Source organism: Pleurodeles waltl, chromosome 4_2 (assembly GCF_031143425.1).
Source record: "Pleurodeles waltl isolate 20211129_DDA chromosome 4_2, aPleWal1.hap1.20221129, whole genome shotgun sequence".
Lineage (NCBI taxonomy): Eukaryota > Metazoa > Chordata > Amphibia > Caudata > Salamandridae > Pleurodeles > Pleurodeles waltl.
The window spans coordinates 418,442,589-418,461,734 of NC_090443.1; the positions used below are offsets into that span (position 1 = coordinate 418,442,589).

The 19,146-nt window shown below is 47.4% G+C and overlaps 1 protein-coding gene across 6 annotated transcripts in view; it reads right to left on the bottom strand.

Moving 5' to 3' along the window:
- Positions 1 to 19,146, bottom strand: part of LOC138292835 (dedicator of cytokinesis protein 7-like) — a 512,184-nt gene that overhangs the window by 50,625 nt on the left and 442,413 nt on the right. For 3 of the 6 annotated variants that reach the window (XM_069231647.1, XM_069231644.1, XM_069231648.1), the window contains one exon: positions 19,032 to 19,046. The exons of the other annotated variants lie outside the window; for them this stretch is intronic. In XM_069231647.1, the coding sequence (XP_069087748.1) occupies positions 19,032 to 19,046 (15 nt within the window). The remainder of the gene's footprint in view (positions 1 to 19,031; positions 19,047 to 19,146) is intronic. 6 annotated transcript variants of the gene reach the window in all.

A 19,146-nucleotide genomic window follows, 5' to 3' on the forward strand; every position in this document is an offset into this window, starting at 1 on the left:
TTTGAGGTGAAGATTTACATCACTCCTGTGAGATGCAGGAAGCGCCTTTCTAAGACGCGAGGTCCTCACTCACATAGGAATCCAAAATACTGTGCTCCTGGTGAGAGGCAGAGGGCCTCACTCTTTGCGAGGCCCCTCACTCACTCCGAGGTGCGGATTCCCTGCTCCCTCCATGGTAAAGGAGTAAACCATCTCTCACGGAGAACGTCACTCTGTGGGGAGCAAGGCACTGCGTCGGGACATGTGCAGAGCTCCCTTCACTCCTAAGAACTGGAGCTCTCACTTTGTCTGAGGTGCAGCAGCCATTACCACCGAGCCTCCGGCTGTCGGGCGCCCTCTGCTGCTTTGAGGCCGCCCGGTTGTAAGAGTCGAGAGGTTCACATACGAGGTCACCTAAACCCCATGCACCCTCTGCTGGGTCGACGGCGGCTGAAGGAGAGCCCTGCAGACATCTCCCGGTATAATAAACACCAGGAGGTGGGCTGGTCCCCAGGCAACACAGAAAGAATGCAAGGAGCGGTGAAAGGCGGCCAGGAATGTGCAAGGGCAGCGAGAACCCCAGGTACCCGTGGTGTGCAGGATGATGTACACAGCACCCCGCGCAGAGATCGTCTTTTTAAAGGGACTCTAGCGCAGGGCATGCGTTTAATACACTGACCATCTCCATAGTGGGATCCAGCTCTTTGAATGGTCTCTTTAGCACAGACAATGCGCCCAACACCCCTCACCTCCAGCACAGGTCAAGCCTTTAAATGGCAGCTCTAGCAAAGCAAACATGTTACATACATAGCACTTTCTCTAGCATGGATCGGCTTTTTAAATGGCGGTTCCAGCAAAGATGCATTCGTTACATGACAGCACCTTGTTCCCAAGCAGGACATGTCTCAATAGTCTGTGTGGCACATGCCAGACAGTCTAAGGCTTTTTCAATACAAACCAATGTTCCCTCGCCCGGATCGGCGCTTTAAAAGGGCTTTGGGGCCTCGCTACCTCGCACCTCCAACGGGAGCCGTCAGCTCTTTGGTGGACCCTCTCTAGCACAATGAGCTCGATAGGCAGCTCACCCCTCGCAGGGGCGATTTAAAGCTCTTCTCTGGACAGACAATGGTCGAACTGGACTTGAGGACAATCTGGCAGTGCCCGAAGTGCTGAACTGGGTTGATCTGACAGGTCAGATCAGTTTTTGTTGGCTGTTTGTGGACCTGTTTTATGGTCTGGTGGTCCGGTTTTTACTGGGTATTTTTCCGATATTACCACAAACACTGCCTGCAGCAAGTAAAAATTCATGCAGTCTTCCATACCTTGCAAAACATCTATTCAGTGTGTCTTTACCAGTTTGAACTGCCACAATTTTCTAATGTTGCCCACTTTTTAAAGTGCGTGCCATTCACACAGCTGTGATGATTGTGTTTATTTATCCAGGAGCCTGATGCTGACCTTTCAGGGGCGCCCACATAGCACTGAAACGCCATCAAAGTGCCTTCAATAACTTTATAGTGTTTTTTCCTCTGGTAGCAGCACAGATGCTGTTATAAACCCACTTGGATTTTTACGTCTGGCTTGACAGTGCATTCTTAAGCCAAACCTATTGGCAATGGCAATGCTTGTTTAGTAATCTGATTCACTAATGAAGGCCGCTTTTATTTTGATGCCCGGGCTCCCTTTCCGTCTCAAGTCGACCTTGGGACAGGCCATGTTTTCTGCACACATTATCCCTCCTTAGAAAGGTTTGTCCCTTTTAATAGCCTCTCTTACACATACCATGTGTTACTGTGACTTGCTTACACGTCTTAGCGTTAAAAACGTCCTATTTTATGGTAATGACTGGTTTATTATCGATTTGTCACAACAAGGTTTATTAATTAAAAAAACGATTTATACTTGCGTGGACTTACAATGCTCTTTTCCTTCAATTTTACATCATCATTCATTCGCCTTCATGTATACATTGTGGCATAACAGGCTACTCAGGAGACGTATCATCTTTGACATAGAAAAGGGGCCTAGGGCAGGAGGGTCTATGGAGAGGGGCTAAGGAGACTTGCATAGGCGGCGTGGGTGAAGGCAGCCATCTTGCCACAGCACCTTTTCTGAATGTCCTGATTCTGCAGGAAGGATCCTGGCTCTGGCCACTGTTGCACCTAGATTCCAATGCCTGAAAGGCACCCTGTCTGGGGGTGAAAGGCAGGGAAACGTACAGGGGCAGACCGTCTACTGAACCCTGAAACCTTCACCACCCAGCAAAGGATTCACAGAAGCCAGCTTGCCGATAACTTGATGGACAAACAATGTCCATGTGCAAGTACAGCCACAGTCATGTAGCACTTCCTCGCACCCACCCGATGGTCAAACACTACCAGAAAGCTGTATTTTTCCACTTATGAAATACGTGAAGCATTCCGAGGCTACCTCAAGGGCCACTTCAGTGGAAGGACCAAGACTTGGCCTGTTCCCATCTAACCCCTCCAAATCCCGAGGCACGCCCTTTTCTCAAACACTGTTACACTCTCTCTACCTCGGGTGGTTTGCTGTCAGACACTAGCATTTATTTACATGTATTGGTGGAGGTAGAATATTGACAATTCACCCACAATTCGCGTTTTATACCTTTCCTTCCAGACCCGCTTTGCTTCCATGTTTCTAATGCCCAAAGAACGGACTTATCTAGGTGCCACCTAAACATGAGGGTAAACATCCCTACTACAGCAGCCTTAAAACACCGCAAAGTACTTGCTGACACTGGGAATCCCCAATTCCAGTCTAAGAGGCGTCACACACAGGAGACGTTCTGATTCCCCCGTAAGTGTGGTGGTATGAACTGTGGGGCGAGAGAAACAACTCCAACGTTCGAGGAGGGGGTGTGGGAAGAAAATGGGAGGCCTGTTTGCCCACAGACTGATGTGAGACAGGGGGACAATCTGCAAATGAGAGGGAGGGTGGGTACGTATGCAAGGGCACATGGAGCTTGGAAAACACGTCACAGGGAGGGTACACCAGGCTCGAGGAGAGGGGGCAATATGATTTTTGGAAAATTATATACAATATAATGGCGAAACAGGGAGTTTGCAACAGCGTGGCACGGGGGTACGGGGTCAAATCTGAGGAAAAAAGCCACGGGGGGGGGGGGGCACAGAAACTAAAAACCCATGCTAAAGGGAGGCATGGAGGCACAAACACAGCACTCTGCAGACAGATACATCTATAGCCCAAACAACCAACCACAGTAGACTCTGACCGCTCTATTATAGTTCCCAAGACTTGTGCACATCTATGGAACACCGCTATAGTGGAAACCCATAAAGTATAGTCAAGACAATCACACTCCCAAAGGTCAGGACTAACGTTATCAGACCTGTTCTTTCTACGGATTACCACAAGGAGGAGACACCCACAACCTGCTTTCAACATGACCACTCTACTGCATGTCACAGGACTCAGGCTTCCCTGTTGAATACCACTGTCACACAAACCTACGTTCACAGAGGACACTTGGACATCGCATGGAAACCCCAATATATCCACAACCAACAGAGTTCAGGTGAAAGGTTGCAACACATATTCCACTCTACAGAGAAAGCCACGAGGTACACCTACAACATATAGTCAATAACCACATTTGTGCAGGTCAGCTGAACTGTTCCAATAGTTGTGATCCTCTAAGGAACGCCAACACAAAGGTAGCTCCCTAGGTACAGTCTATGTAACTACACTTGCACGGATCAGGTATAAATTCACAAGATCCGCCCACGGTCCCCACCAGGAAACACCACTACATGACGAACCTACTACTCTGCAAAACACCATTGCCTCTAAGACGCATCACTACAAAAACACTACCTTCTCTGAGAAGCATCACCATACAGAAACCCCAAAATCTGCAGGCAACATAATCACTTTCACATTGGTGAGGTAGGATGCCGAAAAGCTGCAATCTAGCTACCAAGATCACACTAGCACAACTCAAGGTTTGTGGTCAAATGGGAGATCTGCCTTCATGAATCCTAATCAAAAGGCATACGATCAACATGACCATTCTACACACGGTGAGATAGAAGATCTCTAGGCATGTTCCTTCTATAGAGCATCACTACAAGAAAAACACAGCCTATGGTAAACAAAACCACACTCACACAGGTAAGATACAAGGTAATCAGAATTGGGCCATCTACAGAATGCCATCACAGGCAGGCAAACCAACAGCCTATAGTTAACATGAACGCACAAAAGTCAAGTTAAAGGTCACTAGATGTACGCCCCTTTAACGAGAACACCACAACAGCAAAAATTCCCAACCTACAGTCACAACATGGTCACTTTACCAAAGGTCAATTGGAAGGTCGCAGGAAGTGTTTTTTGCCCCCATGAAGCACCATCAGAGAGAAAAATTACAACCTATAAAGAATAGAGCCAGACACTCACCGTTCAGGTCAAAATACGTGTCCCCCCTAATAAGCAACACCATTGGGGAAATGCTCTATGTAACCACACTCGGGTGGAAAGGTAGCTGAAAACCGACGTCTTTTGTAATCATAACGGCACACAGACACACACACACACAGGTCTGGTGGAAGAATGCCACCTTGCTCTCTATACAAGGCCGACTCCAGTGGGAATCAAACACAATCTACAAACAACACTTAACACACACAAGTTAAATGGTAGGTTGAAACACTACCATCCCCTGCCCTTGCCACACACCTCCCACTCTTATATAATCTATTTTTGGAGGGAAATCGAGGGCCTGCAGATGACAGCCAGGACGTATGCTCCTAAAATGTGCCAGGAAGTCAAGGTATTATCAAAAGCTGTTCCACACAAAATCCACATAACTAAAGTCACAACCATTCCCAATGAGTTACTTTGTTGTATGTGAATTACAAGGTCAAACTAATGACAAACTGTGTGCTACACAAATTCGGATAGTAGCATAAATCACCCAGTACATTAGAAAACCACAAACGTAAAGGTAAGTGGTGCAACAATTGAACAGAGTGGTGCAAAGTTTTCAAAGTGTCAGGGGTCCAGTGGAAGCAGCTCCTAAAGTGCAGCACACAGTTAACAGCACTTCTCTTTTCCACTTCTCTAGTAATTGTCCCATCGGAGAAAATATAGTTCATCTGGACGGAGCAGGGCTGAGGTGAGCTTCACGAAACAACCAGAAAAGAGACAGCATGTTGGGGGCGGCATTAATCTGATAGGTGGTGGGAAACCCGAGGAGGTTTAGCGCTCACTGCAGACCGTGCAGGGGGGAGGGGTCTAGCACCTACCACTGTCTGTTTGTCAACCAGCAGCACGCTGCAGGAGGCCGCGATTAGACCGAGGCAAAGGAGGCATTGGGTGATGGATGCCATCCTGCTCTGGAAGTAGCCCCTAGCCTGCTACCCAGCGGAACATGCCGGAGTGGCGGAAGGGTCAGTACTGCCAAGGAGGCCTCTGGTGGCTGAGGGGCCTCTTCGCCTGAGCTCCCACTGGTCTGGGTGAGTAGCTAACCCTTCCTACGCAAGCTGTACGGCCATACAACTGGGGGAGGGGAGAGAGGGGGGAGGGGGAGGGAAAACTTACCGAAACGGTTCAGCACCAGGCGACAGGAGGGGGTCCGCCGAGAAGAGAAAGAAAATATTTATGAGAAAAACATGGGCTGCGCCTACACAAACCCCGCCCACCCCCACCTTCACATGCATCGACTTCAGCACCACATAGGTCCCAGCACAGGCACGACGCTGCACTTGGCAGTGACCATCGCTCACGCAGTGCACACTGCATCTCTCAAGCAGTGGAAACACCTCCACTCTGACTCTTGCGGTGCCCCCTGCATTCCTCTGCCAGGCAGTGTACTGCACATCCCTCTGGGCTCTTCCAGTGCAGTGTGTCACTCCACCACTAGCGGGGCACTTCGCATAACCCTGGCTGTCGCTGAGCACTTCACATTCTTTGGCTCTTGATGTGCCCACTGCAGGCCTCTACTTCTCTAAGTACACTTTGCATACCACTTGCTGCTGCCATGACTCTGCATCCAACTAGCACTGACAGCACCGACGACATCCATCAGGCACCTGCAGTGCACACTGCCTCTCTCTACCACTTACAGCACGCATACCTCTATCTACTACAGTGCACACTGCATCTACCACTTACAACACGCATACCTCTCTACTGCAGTGCACACTGATTCTCTCTACCAGTGAAAACCAATTCACTCTGACTCGTGCGGTGCCCACTGTAATTCTCTCCTACTGCTAGGCAGTGCACTCCAAATCCATCTGGCTCTTGCAGTGTACACTGCAGCCCTCTACCACTGGCACTGCAGACAGCATATCTCTGGTTCCTGCAGTGCACACTGCAGTCCTCTACCACTAGCAGTGCAGATCAAATACCTCTGCCTCTTGCAATGCAGAATGCGTCTTTCTGTCGCGCACAGCACGCTTCACACACCATGGCTGCTCGGTGCAATTCCGCGTCTAACACACAGTACCCTCCGCAACCAATCCCTGTGCCCCTCGCAATGCGCCCTTCGCATAAGGGATGTGGCTGAGGACCCAGGGTCACAGTATGCGTCAGCGGGGTTGGGAAGCTTCTCCCATTGCAGTAGCAGAAGCAAGGAGACTGTTCTAGGCTAGACATTGCCTTCTTTGCCCTGCGCTGCCGCAGAAAAAGGGTTTGAGTGCCTGTGCCCCTGGACAGGCCCTAGGCAGCTGAAGTGTTCACACAGATGCCTTCCCAGCTACCAAAGACAAATCTTTGCCAATAATGTTTCATGTGAATGCAGTTCCCAACCCAACAATCCTGCACCCACTTTACACGTTATTCTCCTGCGCACCCCTACACCTGCCAAGGCAGCTACCCAAATAGAGACCTTCCACATATTTGTGGCTGGGCACATCTCGGGCAAAACATGTTATTTTAGGTGAAGCGTAGGGTATCTTGCTCTTGAAACTATAAAGTGAGGGCGGCGCAGTCAGCCACAGGGCACTGGAACAGGGAGTGTGACCAGCTGCTGAGTGCAGGGCTGTGCAATCCGCACATTTTGTGCAGTGGACAGACCTAACTTCCAGTTTCGGCCAGAACAACAGCTTCTGAACCAACACCGCCCTCCAGTGGTACACGAGGACCCCTTCATCCATTATTTTGGTGTTCACTCGATCGGCGTTTAATATTGTTCAAAGCCGCAGTACGGCTGAACATAAAAGTGACATCTTTGTTGAGAGTGGTGGATCACTCCCAGACTGGCACACAATGCACATCTCTGCCACCCTTTAGCGAGCAGAGGAAGAGCTGTAACAGGGCGACTAACTGTTCCACTCATGACACGACAATAATTCCCCTGCGTTCCATACAATGGCCAAGCCAACTCGGGGCTTTTAAGTTATCCCACACCAAGTGTGAAATATGCAAAGGCCTGGAGATTCAGCTCGCAACACTTTGCACTCTGGTGCTTGCAGTCCAGCACCGACACTGAAAAGCAAGCTTGGGGTGTGCCAGTTTGGCAAACAGTGTACGGTCTGCCGACTTCTGGCTTCTCCCCTCTTCAAGGGAATTAACCTTGTACGTAAGGTTTTTTTGAAAAACAATTTTACGAGTTGGAAATCTTCACGTAGCTCACAAAGGAGAAACTTAACAAGGTTTAACAACGCCAGAAGTTGTGACATGAATATCAAAACTTCACATGCCCCTACACGCAAGTGATGCAAGCTGTACAGCCAGGGCACGCTGAGTATTTTATAGAAAGCGTAGGACAACGAGGGAGATACGGGTAGTTTGTGTTAGGTTTTTTACAGGTTTGTTGTTTTCTCGCATTGATGAATAATAGAGCCAATAGCCCTTCGCTTTGGAACAAGGTGGCTGTGTTTTTCTGTTACAAGCACCTTCTATCAGGTGTGTCAGTCCAATTAGTTCAACTGAAGCAAAACATGACTACGTATCCCAGAATGCATGTCAGAACTTTTTAAGGTCCCTTGATCTACAAATTCGCAGCTTTAGTCTCCATCTACTTTTATTAACCATGTCATATGACTCGTCATTAACAAATAAAGCAGGCTTGCTTCAAAATCAGTCAATAAATGTTGCAGCACGAGCGCCGGTCGTTGAAAAGTAGCAGGGTCGGTTGCATAATGAGACCACATGGTATATCGGAGGCACTGCTTTTGGAAGGAGGGGGAACCCCCACCCCAAATAAATCGGGACAAAGTTGTTGGTTATGCCCCCACCCCAACTGAAGAGGGTAACAGTCTTTCTGCTCTCCCCCACACACTGAAAGATCTTATCCCAACGGCAAGCAAGAGGACATTTGATTATTTTGGGTTTTGGCTGTACATTTGGGCCATGAGAGCTTGCCTCTCAAAATCATCCCACTTGGAATGGTGAGGGCTGCAGTTTTTGGACTTTCGGACTCTTCCATGTAGAAAAATCTACGAGACCTAGACACATCTGAAAACTAAACATCTGGGTGAGTCCAGGGTGGTGTGCTTCACATGCACCCGCACCATTTTCCTACCCACAATGCCCTGCAAACCTCCAACTTTGCTTGAAATAACACATTTACCCTACATCTTTGTGATGGAACCTTCCGGAATCTACAGGAATCCACAAAATTCCTACCACCCAGCATTATCGCATCTTTACTGATAAAAATTCTGCTCCACTTGTCAGCCTAAAGCGTTTTTTTTTTTTTACAAACTGTCCTTTTGGACCGCTTTGGTTCCCCCTCAATTTCAACATATTTTTGGCTCTTCCCTGTCACAGGCACTTGGCCCACCTATACAAGTGAGGTATCATTTTTATCGGGAAACTGAGAGGAACGTTCAGTGGTACGAAATGTGTGCTGATCCCACACAGAAATGTAGGAAAAATTTGATTTTTCTAGCTACATTTGAGGTTTGCTGAGGATTTTGGGTAAGAAAACACTGGGGGATCTATGCAAGTCACACCTCCCTGGACTCCCTCGGGTGTCTGGTTTTCAGGAATGTCTGGGGTTGGTAGGTTTCCATAGATGGCTGCTGAACCCATGACCAAAAATGCAGGTGCCCCCCCCCCCCCCCAAAAAAAACCAGGTAGTTTTGTATTTGATTATTTTGATGTGTCCATGTAGTGTTTTGGGACATTTCCTGTCACGGGCACTAGGCATACCCACACAAGTGAGGTATCATTTTTATCGGGAGACTTGGGGGAATGCTGGTTGGAAGGAAATGTGTGGCTCCTCTCAGATTCCAGTACCTTTTATCACCGAAATGTGAGGAAAAAGCGTTTTTTTTTGCCAAAAATTGAGGTTTGCAAAGGATTCTGCGTAACATAACCTAGTGAGAGCCCTACAATTCACCCCATCCTGGATTCCCCTAGGTGTCTAGTTTTGAAAGATGTATAGGTTTGCTAGGTTTCCCTAGGTGCCGGCTGAGCTAGAGGCTAAAATCCACAGCTAGGCACTTTCCAAAAAAACTCGTCAGATTTCAATGTAAAACTGTGATGTGTCCATGTTGCGTTTCCTGTCACGGGCATTAGGCCTACCCACGCAAGTGAGGTACCAATTTTATCAGGAGACTAGGGGGAACACAGAATAGAAGAACAAAAGTTATTGCCCCTTGTCTTTCTCTACATTTTTCCTTGCAAATGTAGGACAGTGTGTTAAAAAGACAACTATTTGAGAAATAACCTGTAAGTCACATGCTAGTATGGTGACCCCAGAATTTAGAGATGTACAAATAACCACTGCTTCTCAACACCTTATTTTGTGCCAATTTTGGAAATACAAAGGTTTCCTTGATACCTTTCCTTGAAAGGTTTTCTTTATATTTCACCAAATGAATTGCTGTATACCTGGTATACAATGAAAACCCATTGCCAGGTGCAGCTCCTTTATTGGTTCTGGGTACCTAGGGTTATTGAAGAACCTACAAGTCCTTTATATCCCTGCAACCAGAAGAGTCCAGCAGAAGTAACAGTATATTGCTTTCAAAAATCTGCCATAGCTGGAAAAAGTTATAGAAGAAAAAGTGGACAGAAATTGCTCTTTTTTCACATAATTATTTTTATTTTTTTTATTTTAGCTGTTACTTTCTGTAGGAAAATCTTGAAGGATCTACACAAATGACCCCTTGCTGAATTCAGAATTTTGTCTACTTTTTAGAAATGTTTAGCTGTCCGGGATCCAGCATTGGTTTCACACCCATTTCTGTCACTAACTGGAAGGAGGCTGAAAAACAAAAAATAGTCAAAATGATTTATGTCCCATTAAAATGCCAAAACTGTGTTGAAAAATGTGGTTTTGAGATTCCAATCTGCCTGTTCCTGAAAGCTGGTGATTTTAGCACTGAAAACCCTTTGTTGATGCCATTTTCAGGGAAATAACCAAAAGCTTGCTTCTGCAGCCCTTCTCCCCCATTTTTGTTTAAAAAAAAACAAAATGTTAGCTGCATTTTGGCTAATTTTGTAGTCTCCTCCAGGGGAACCCACAAACTCTGGGTACCTCTAAAATCCCTAGCATGTTGGAAAAAAGGACGCAAATTTGGCGTGGGTAGGTTATGTGGACAAAAAGTTAGGAGGGCCTAAGCGCGAACTGCCCAAATAGCCAAAAAAAGACGTGGCACCTCAGGGGGAAAAGGCCTGGCAGCGAAGGGGTTAAAGGTAAGTAACATAGTAGGTTTGTAGCATGTATGGCTGTTGATACACATGCTCTGCATAGAGTGAAAAGCAGTACTCCTTCAAGCTGTGGCTAGCCAGTGGATAGTGCGTAGGTCTGAATAAATGTCCTGAGAAGAGCATGACCAATTCTGGGCTGTTCTCTTGACAGGATGTCCGCACAGTAATGTTTCATAAAAGTGTTCAGAGTGGATCAAGTGGCAGCTCTACATATGTCTGCAATATATATGATCCCTATGATAGCCATAGTAGCACCCTGCTTGTGGCGTGGGTCCTGGGGCAGGAAGGTAGGGTAAGGTGGCCCCAGTTAGTCTAGTGAGGACAATGTTAAAATTCCAGACATGGGCAGAAAGTACCCTTGAGGTAGGATCACCCGCTTAAGGCCGTCCATAAAGCATTTAATTATAGGGATTTTAAAGAGAGTGTTCTCTATTCTGCATGTATGCAGAAATAGCGGTTAGGTGTAGCCTGAATGATGTATAAACCAACTCCGATCTCTGAAGGTGTAGGAGGTAACAGAATATTCTGCACTGTAGTGGGTGAGAGGGTTAATGTTCTTTGGTGTACAATAGTACACAAACCATTTTCACTTAGCAGCATAGAAAGAGCATGAAGTGGGCTTGGGGGCCACTCGGAGTATGTCCATGGATTCCAAGGTAACCAAACTCAGAATTCTGGAGCCAAATTACTAGTTTGAGTTGCCTGGCGCCTGTCCTTGCCATGGTCTTGAGTGAGAAGGTCCTACCTGCTGGGGATCTCCTCCTATGGGACAATGGACTTCTTAGGCAGGGTGGAAAATTATGGTCGTCTGGCCCATGATGAAGCCACCAGGTGAGGGTGAAGGATGTTTGTCTTCGCTTCCTAACCACATTAGGAATCAGAGGGACAGGAGGAAAAGTATAGGCAAAGTTTCCTGACAAATTAATCCACAGAGGATTGCCCATGGACTGGGGGTGTGGAAATCTGGTGGCAAAGTTTCAGCATTTTGTGTTTTTGCCATGGCAAAAAGGTTTATGTCCAGGGTACCCTACCTGTGGAAGTAAGAAAGCAGGGCTTGCAGGAGGAGTTCCCACTCATGGACATGTTGCTGTGTCCTCCTGTGCCAGTCTGCAAGTCATTGTCGACTCCATGTAGATACTCTGCCAGGAGATGAACGGTGATGGATGGTCCATTGCCAAAACTGTTGGACTAGGGCCAACAGGGGAGGTGAGTGAGAGCCTCCATGCATTTTAAATATAGAAAATGGCCATGCTGTCCTTACACTCCAGGATTACTTTGCCTTGAATCTGAGGAGAAACACTTTGAGAACTCGCTGAATGAGTAACAGCTCCAAGTGTTTTGACCGTCATGTTGTTTATGTTTGCACCCACCCCCCAAGCCGGCTAGGGATGAGTCTATGGTGATCGTCACCTGTGGGACTGTGTCTGTAAAGGGCATGCCCTGCAACAGGTTGTTGTTCCACCACTGCAGAGGCCAGTGCACCCTTACCAATACTAGATCTTCAACGTGCCAATCCCCTTGTGACCATTGACTCTTGAGGCACTCTTGAAGCAGGTGCATATAAAGCCTGGTGTGGGACAATACAGCAATTCATGAGGCTATCATTCCTACTAAGCCCATAACAGTGCGGACTGACAGCTGACTGAGTCAGCAGCTGTTGGAATGCCTGCATCCCAGAACGCCTGCACCCTCTGCGGCCTGGGGCAGTCTTTACCCATATCTATATCAGGACTAGGGGGAAATGAGAGTTATTACAAAGGAGGGCTTATCCTAAGTTTACTGACCTAGAATTTCACTTTCATCAAGGTCTCACCTGATTTAAAAACCTTGATTCTCCAGATTTTAGGTTTCTAAAGAAGGCAAGACCTCGACGAAAGAGTGACAACAGGCTTGCCTTGTCACCATGGGACCTATGAAGTACTATTAGTGTTTCTTTATACATGTCAGAACAAACACCAAGTAGGTGTATGATTTATATTTGCATCCAGTGTGTGTGATGGTATAACACTTAGTACTTATATTAATGTAAAAATGAGGAGTGGTCTCAGGGAGTGAGATTTATGATATTGATGAAAGCCACAGGAAGAGTGGCAGAAACACGTAGAGTGAGTTTTAAGAAAGAAAGCAGGGTCATTAAACCTGAGGATACTTTCTACCTTTTCTTCCCATATTTTAATCATATAGCCTGGAGGACTGGAAAAAACCACAGGTGTTTCTACCAGATGGGTATTTTTAACCTGACTAGAACCCCTCCACTCCTATCATCCATCATTTTGTGATTAGATACTACAGTGTGCTCGCATGTAATCCACAAGTAGCAGCATACCCACTTCCACAGCGGAACGGAAAGAACCCAATAATGAAGATGCCACAAAGTGGTCATCCTGGTGGGTGAGGGTTATACATTTAAAAAGCTTTTTGCTTTTTCTAAAGGGAGGATTTGCCCACATGTTTGAGTAGGGCTCTTGTTTTTTGGTTGTACTTTCAGGCTTTACCCACAACAGAACTGAGAACAGCTCCTAAAAAGGGCTAGACCTGGAGTGGTTTCAAGTAGAATTTTGTGGTATTTACTGTGAACCCTTAACTGTGAAGGAGGGAGACTGTGGCGTGTGTGTGAGCCAGGCACTCTTGTCTGCTTGCACTGTTGATCAGACAGTCATTGAGATCAAAGAAAATGTGGATTCACTTCCTTCTTAGGTGGACATCTACCAAAGCAAACCACTTGGTGAAGACTCTAGGAGCCGTGGTGACTCCAAAGAGCAGCATTGATGAGCTGGGTGAATTGGGATGTGGAAGTAGGCATCCTTCAAGTCGAAGGTGACCATGAAGTTCCCTTGCTGTAGCAGAGGGATGACATCCTGTAGGGTGACCATGTGAAGGTGTTATGATAGGATATATCTGTTGAGAGGATGGAAGTTGAGGACTGGTCTGAAGGGTCCATTTTCTTGGAGATGAAGAAGTATAGGGAGTAGATGCCTGTGCCCTGCTGTTGATAGGGAATTGGCTCGGTGGCTCCTTTCAACAGGATCATCTGAACGCTGTTTTGAAGCAGAGTGAGATGCTCGAGGCTTAAGGTGTAAGGGGGGATGTTTGGTGGATGGTTTTGGGGAACTGGCTATGAAGCCTCCTCTGGACTGTTGCCTCCAAACATTGCCCCAGCCAGAGAAGATCTGCAAGGCACCTTTTGCCTGGACGGTCTCAGTGACTTTTTAAAATATTCTTAAGCACTGTGTTAACCTGAGGTCCCAGGAGGTGCCCCCATTGAACCGCAGGTTGACAAGGCTATCTTGAACCTCAGACTTGAAACCAAACACGCAGAGTCAGAAGTGGAGCTGTAAAATAACTGAGGTGTTCATTCCCCTTGCAGAAGTATCAGCCAGATCTAAGGCACACTTCATGTTGGCATCAGCGATAGCGTTGCCTTCTTCAACTAATAATTCCCACCTCTTACGGTATTGATCAGGGAGGTGCTGCAAGAGCCCCACCATTTCCTCCCAGTGAGCTCTGTCGTACCTAAAGAGGGAGCCTACTAAGTTTGAGATGCATCAATGGGTAGCACACCGACTGCCGTTCTTTTCCCTGCAACACAAAAGGATGATGGACCGAGTGCTGAAACTTTTCAAACACTCACCCCCAGTCACAGATCAGGTTTTAATCCATCATGCTTGTGCTCACCATGCCACCCCAGTGTGGACCAACCCATATACAAATTAGTCTTGACCCTTCTCCCCGTGGAAACAGACCATCCCGAACTGACAGGCCAGGTCCTCCCTAGGCGGACATGAGCATCCTGGGACCGGTATTGGGGTATCACCCCTTATCAGTTAAACTAGCTTGAATCCAGTGGCACAGTGAGCAAGGGACCCATGTCTGGGCATACCCTGTCCACTTAGGGTGACTTTAGCAATATAAAAGGATGATAGACGGAGCGCTGAAGCTTTTCAAACACTCATCCCCAGTCACAGATCTGGGTTTAATCCATTGTTCTTTTGCTCACCATTCCATTTGGAACAAAATATACCAGGGTGTTGTTTCCGGTCCAGGGAGGATCTGGCCCGGCAGTTCGGGCTGGACTGTTCCCGTGGGGGAACAGGGTCAAGACTGACTTGCATATGGCTGGGTCCAAACTGGAGTGGTGTGGTGAGCAAAATAATTGATGGATACAACCCAGATCTGTGAGTGTGGGTGAAGGTTTGATTTGTGCTGCATTCCGTCTATCATTTGGTTAGTATTCTTTTCCCTGCAGCATCAATTTGCTTACTCTCCTGCTTACAAGATGGAGTATCCCCTGTGGCCTGGGCTGTTATCCTTGTCCTAATGGTGGTGACCACTAGTAAGTAAGGTGGGGAATGACCCCTGATGAAAAGTGGGTCTGAGGGAGCTGGTTTGTAATTGTCCTCAATTCATGTCGTAACCATGTGAGATTTACTGGCTCCCTAAAGATGTTAGGGGCAGATTTGATAATCTCCTTGAGCATGTGAGATACTGCACAGAACGCTTTTTTTTGGAGAGCGTCTCCAGCAGGAAGTCCTCTTCCTCAGAAGAGGTGTACAAGAAGACCTTATGGAAGGTGGTAGAGGGTTGGATGATGCTGTGGTATGCTGAAGTCTCACCTAGGAATGGGGCCCTGATAGGGATGTTATAAATCAGGATTTGTGGTGGTGTCCAGATAGTGACACCTGAAGCCCAGAATCCTTAGCTGGCCAATAAGAGCTTGGGCTGCTGGAATAACACTCTGGGAACCCTAGAGGGGAAGACTATGGAAGATGAGGGAGAAGGAGGGGAAGATGATTGAGAAGGATGTGGAGATGAAGATGGAGGAGGGAGAAGTGGTGATGGAGGAGGGAGAAGTGGAGATGGAGGAGGGAGAAGTGGTGATGGAGGGGCAAGGGGAAGAGGAGAAGGTTTGTCTTTAGTCCTCTTAGGGGGCCCGTGCGTGTCTGATTGCTGGACTTCTTCAGAGGCAAGCTTGTCTATCTAGGGCAGCATCTTATCTGATGCCACAAATTTGCCTGTATGTGGGTGGATGACTTTTCTTTGTATCTCATACAGCTCGGGCTGAAGCCTCTCAGGAATGGGTTGTTCCTCAATATCAAGGGTGACAGCCTTCAGTGCCGACAACAACGTATGCGCAGAGAGTGGTTTGGACACCGACAAAGGCTTCTGCTGCGAGGGCGGCTATTGCCTGGCGGTCTCTGGTTTCAAAGGTAAAGCTGGCTTGTCAATGCCTACATTGGTCTCTGGGGTCAAAGCCGGTTGAGGATCAAGGGCTTTGGCTGAGTGTGTCCTTGACTGCAATGCCTTGCTTCAGTGTCGGTCGGCACTTGTGGACCAGGGGGCACCAGAAGGTGGTGGGGGTTTTGGCACCAGGCTCAGTGTCTGTACTCTGGAGGCGCACTGCATGGCTCGGACATGCAGCTGCTTATGAAGGCTAGTGGGAACTGGGGTATCAATGGTACTCATACTCTTTCTCCTGGAAGAACTCCCCACCAGACTCTGAAGTATCGCAGTCAAAGTATTCGAGGCTGGACTGATGGCCGAGGGCTCGAGCGAGTCACTCAACGCCTCCTCCTCCTCTTCTTCCACACCTAGGGAATCAACTTCATCGAAGATGTTGGACGTCTTTAAACTGGACTGGGCCATCCTGCTGTGTGCCCACCATTGATCCGGTGCTAACAAAAAGTCTTCTTGCAGAGCAAAGCCAAGTGGTAGTTGCAGCAGCTGTTGTGGTCCTGCAAGAGGCACAAGTTGCGGATATTGTGGAGGGTAGTCAAGGCATACTTGACACTCGGGCATCTCTTGAAGTGTTTCCGTTCCATTACCTCAAAAGTGTCTCATTCTCCAAAGCGAGTCTGGAGCAAGTGGTGGCCCAAAGGGCCCCGAGGGTCAAGAAGCACGGACGCTTGCTATTGATGGGACTGAAAAATGGAACCGGCACTACAAGTGGAAAAACACGCATTAAAGAGCCTTCTCTCGAAGGTGTGGAGGTTAGCGCACTTGAGGCCAGCAAACTGGTTGAGACCGGGAGCATGCTGGATGATGTTCAAAACCGATGGCGGAGAAAAACAATCTTACAATGGAGTTGGTGACCATGCGTATCTACATATAGAGAAGGAGTCACTAAAACTGTGTGACTTGAAAGACTTCTTTGAAGAAAAACAACTTGCAATGTACAAGCCAAACCCTAGATGGCAGTAGCATGCAAAGCATGTCTATCTACAGCTACACATGCTATGGACATGAACTTTTCTACACCAATCCAAGCAGAACTGGGGGCAAATGCTTGCTAGTGAAATTTGGAGAAGGTCGAAACTCGAGGGGACAGATTAATGCAAGCTTGAGATTTTGGTAGCCTATATCGTGGGGTCTATTTTTGCAAACAATACTTTTGCACCCTATGTTTCTCCATCACGCCGTTTTCATTTGCCTCCTTTTAACTAAATGATTGCTATCAAAAGCCCAAGGCACATAGTATCCAAAGACATCCAACGAGGTGACCACCCTACCTGAACTCCAGTGGGATCAACATTTCTAATGTTTCCACTTATACCCACCTCTTAAATTCCACCTTTTACAGACATGCAACTTTTCCACACAACACTTCTAGTCAATCTCCAACACAAGCAACATCAAGACAGAAACATTCAAACATTGTTTTAAGAATGAAAGTGATGAATGTGAAGGCGATGGAATTGCAGATTGAATTGTTAAGAGCTTCTGACAATTTAGAGGCAACGTTTGACAACTCAGTCACATTAGGGCAGTGACTGGGGCCATATTTATGGGCAATCCCAGAAGGCTTTGATGACCTTGACAGATTCAGGTGCCCTTACTGAAGGGTTCATTAACGAGAAGCCATGCCCTGTATATTTTGATTATTCATGTCTTTTAAATTAGATTTTTTAGCAACATGAAGAGCACTAAGTACTAAAGAGAGTGGGGAGTTCTAGGAAAACGTAGGACCGCTGAGGCCAGTCTCGAGGCCTTAGGACTCCTAACACATCGATTTTTTGTACCTCTCCCCGAAGGAGTTTTTTTGCAACATCAAAACAATTTGGCACACAGATACAGGGGAGCAAAGGAGGAGAGCTCTGGACATCAGCTGATGCAGCCAGGCAACTCGGTGGGTTGTACGCTAGCCACAAAATCCTGTACTCAACATGTGCAAATTACCAATTCATCTGTAAACAAGATGGGACTGAAATTGAGCGGGTTGACGCAGACCTTCATTTTTCCAAAGTCAGAAGGAACATCATTGAATGGGATTGCAATGCCCGTTAGCCAGGCGCTGAAACTGTGACATGCACTGTAAATGAGCAGTGTTATAATTAATGGGTTTGTGTTCCCTCTTAAATCAGCAGCAGCTCTTCAAAACCTGGTCAATGGTGGTTATTTTATTTGCAAATACTTATTTTCCAACAGCTTTCTCCACCCTGCGGCGGAGACAAAAGCTGCTGAAAACAGCCACGGTGCCAGCCGAAGGCACCAACCCTTTGGAAGCGTGGCCAGGAAGTGACCACCTTCATATCCTTGCACAATCCTTTAGGGTTAGTGGCACCTGGCCCGGTGCCCAGCTGCTTAGGGTTAACGCATGTTGATTGGAAGAGCCGGCCCTCACAGAGCAGTGATCCCTGTCATCAGATTGGAACCGGACTTACGACAACACTGCAAGAGTGCTGCACAAGCTGCGGCGGCACTGCACCTTCGGTGAAGAACCTAAACTTACCCAAGTGCCCCGCGGGTCACTACTCCGCTCTGTCCTTTGACTGATCATACATTTTCTAAACCTGCATCTCTGCTGCTTAAGGCGGCATGCATTTCTAATACTATTCCTCGGAAGGGTATGTACGCTGTGGCGTAGCAGGCACGCTGCAGATCTCAACTATTCACAAGTTTTTATTTTTTTCATTAATCATGGCAGCTTTCTTGGCAGACCAAGAATGTGTCTAAATTAGTGTCAAGTTTACTGCGATGAACAGACAAGTTTCACGAATATGAAAATGTGGGATTCCCAAAAACAAAGGCCGATTTAGAAAGCATACAAATGGGAGGTTGGAAGCTCTCTTGAGATGACGCATCTATAGCACAAAAAATACAGCTCCTTTCTCCTTTAAGCAGTCTGAGCATCCAGCCCTGGCGATATCACAGAAGGTTCTCGCTGGCAGATGCGGTCACCCGCGGGCTCTCTCTGGTTAGGTGAGGGGGTGCATGATTGTGCAGCACACTTTCAGCCACTGTGAGGCGGGTTAAAATGCAAACACCCTTGTGGCAAGGAGAGCGTGAACCATGCAGCAGCACAGTGTCCCGGCCATACAAACACGCGCACACATGCCACCCATCTGCGCATGTCCCATGCGGCATCGTTAGCTTCTACAACAAGCAAGAGAAGTTTTGTGGCCTACCTCCCAGCCAGTACTCTGACGGAATGCAGAGAGAGAGAGAGAGAGAGAGAGAGGGAGAGAGCAAGAGAGAAGACATTAGAAATCACACCCACTTTGTACTGTTCCTCATTTCAGA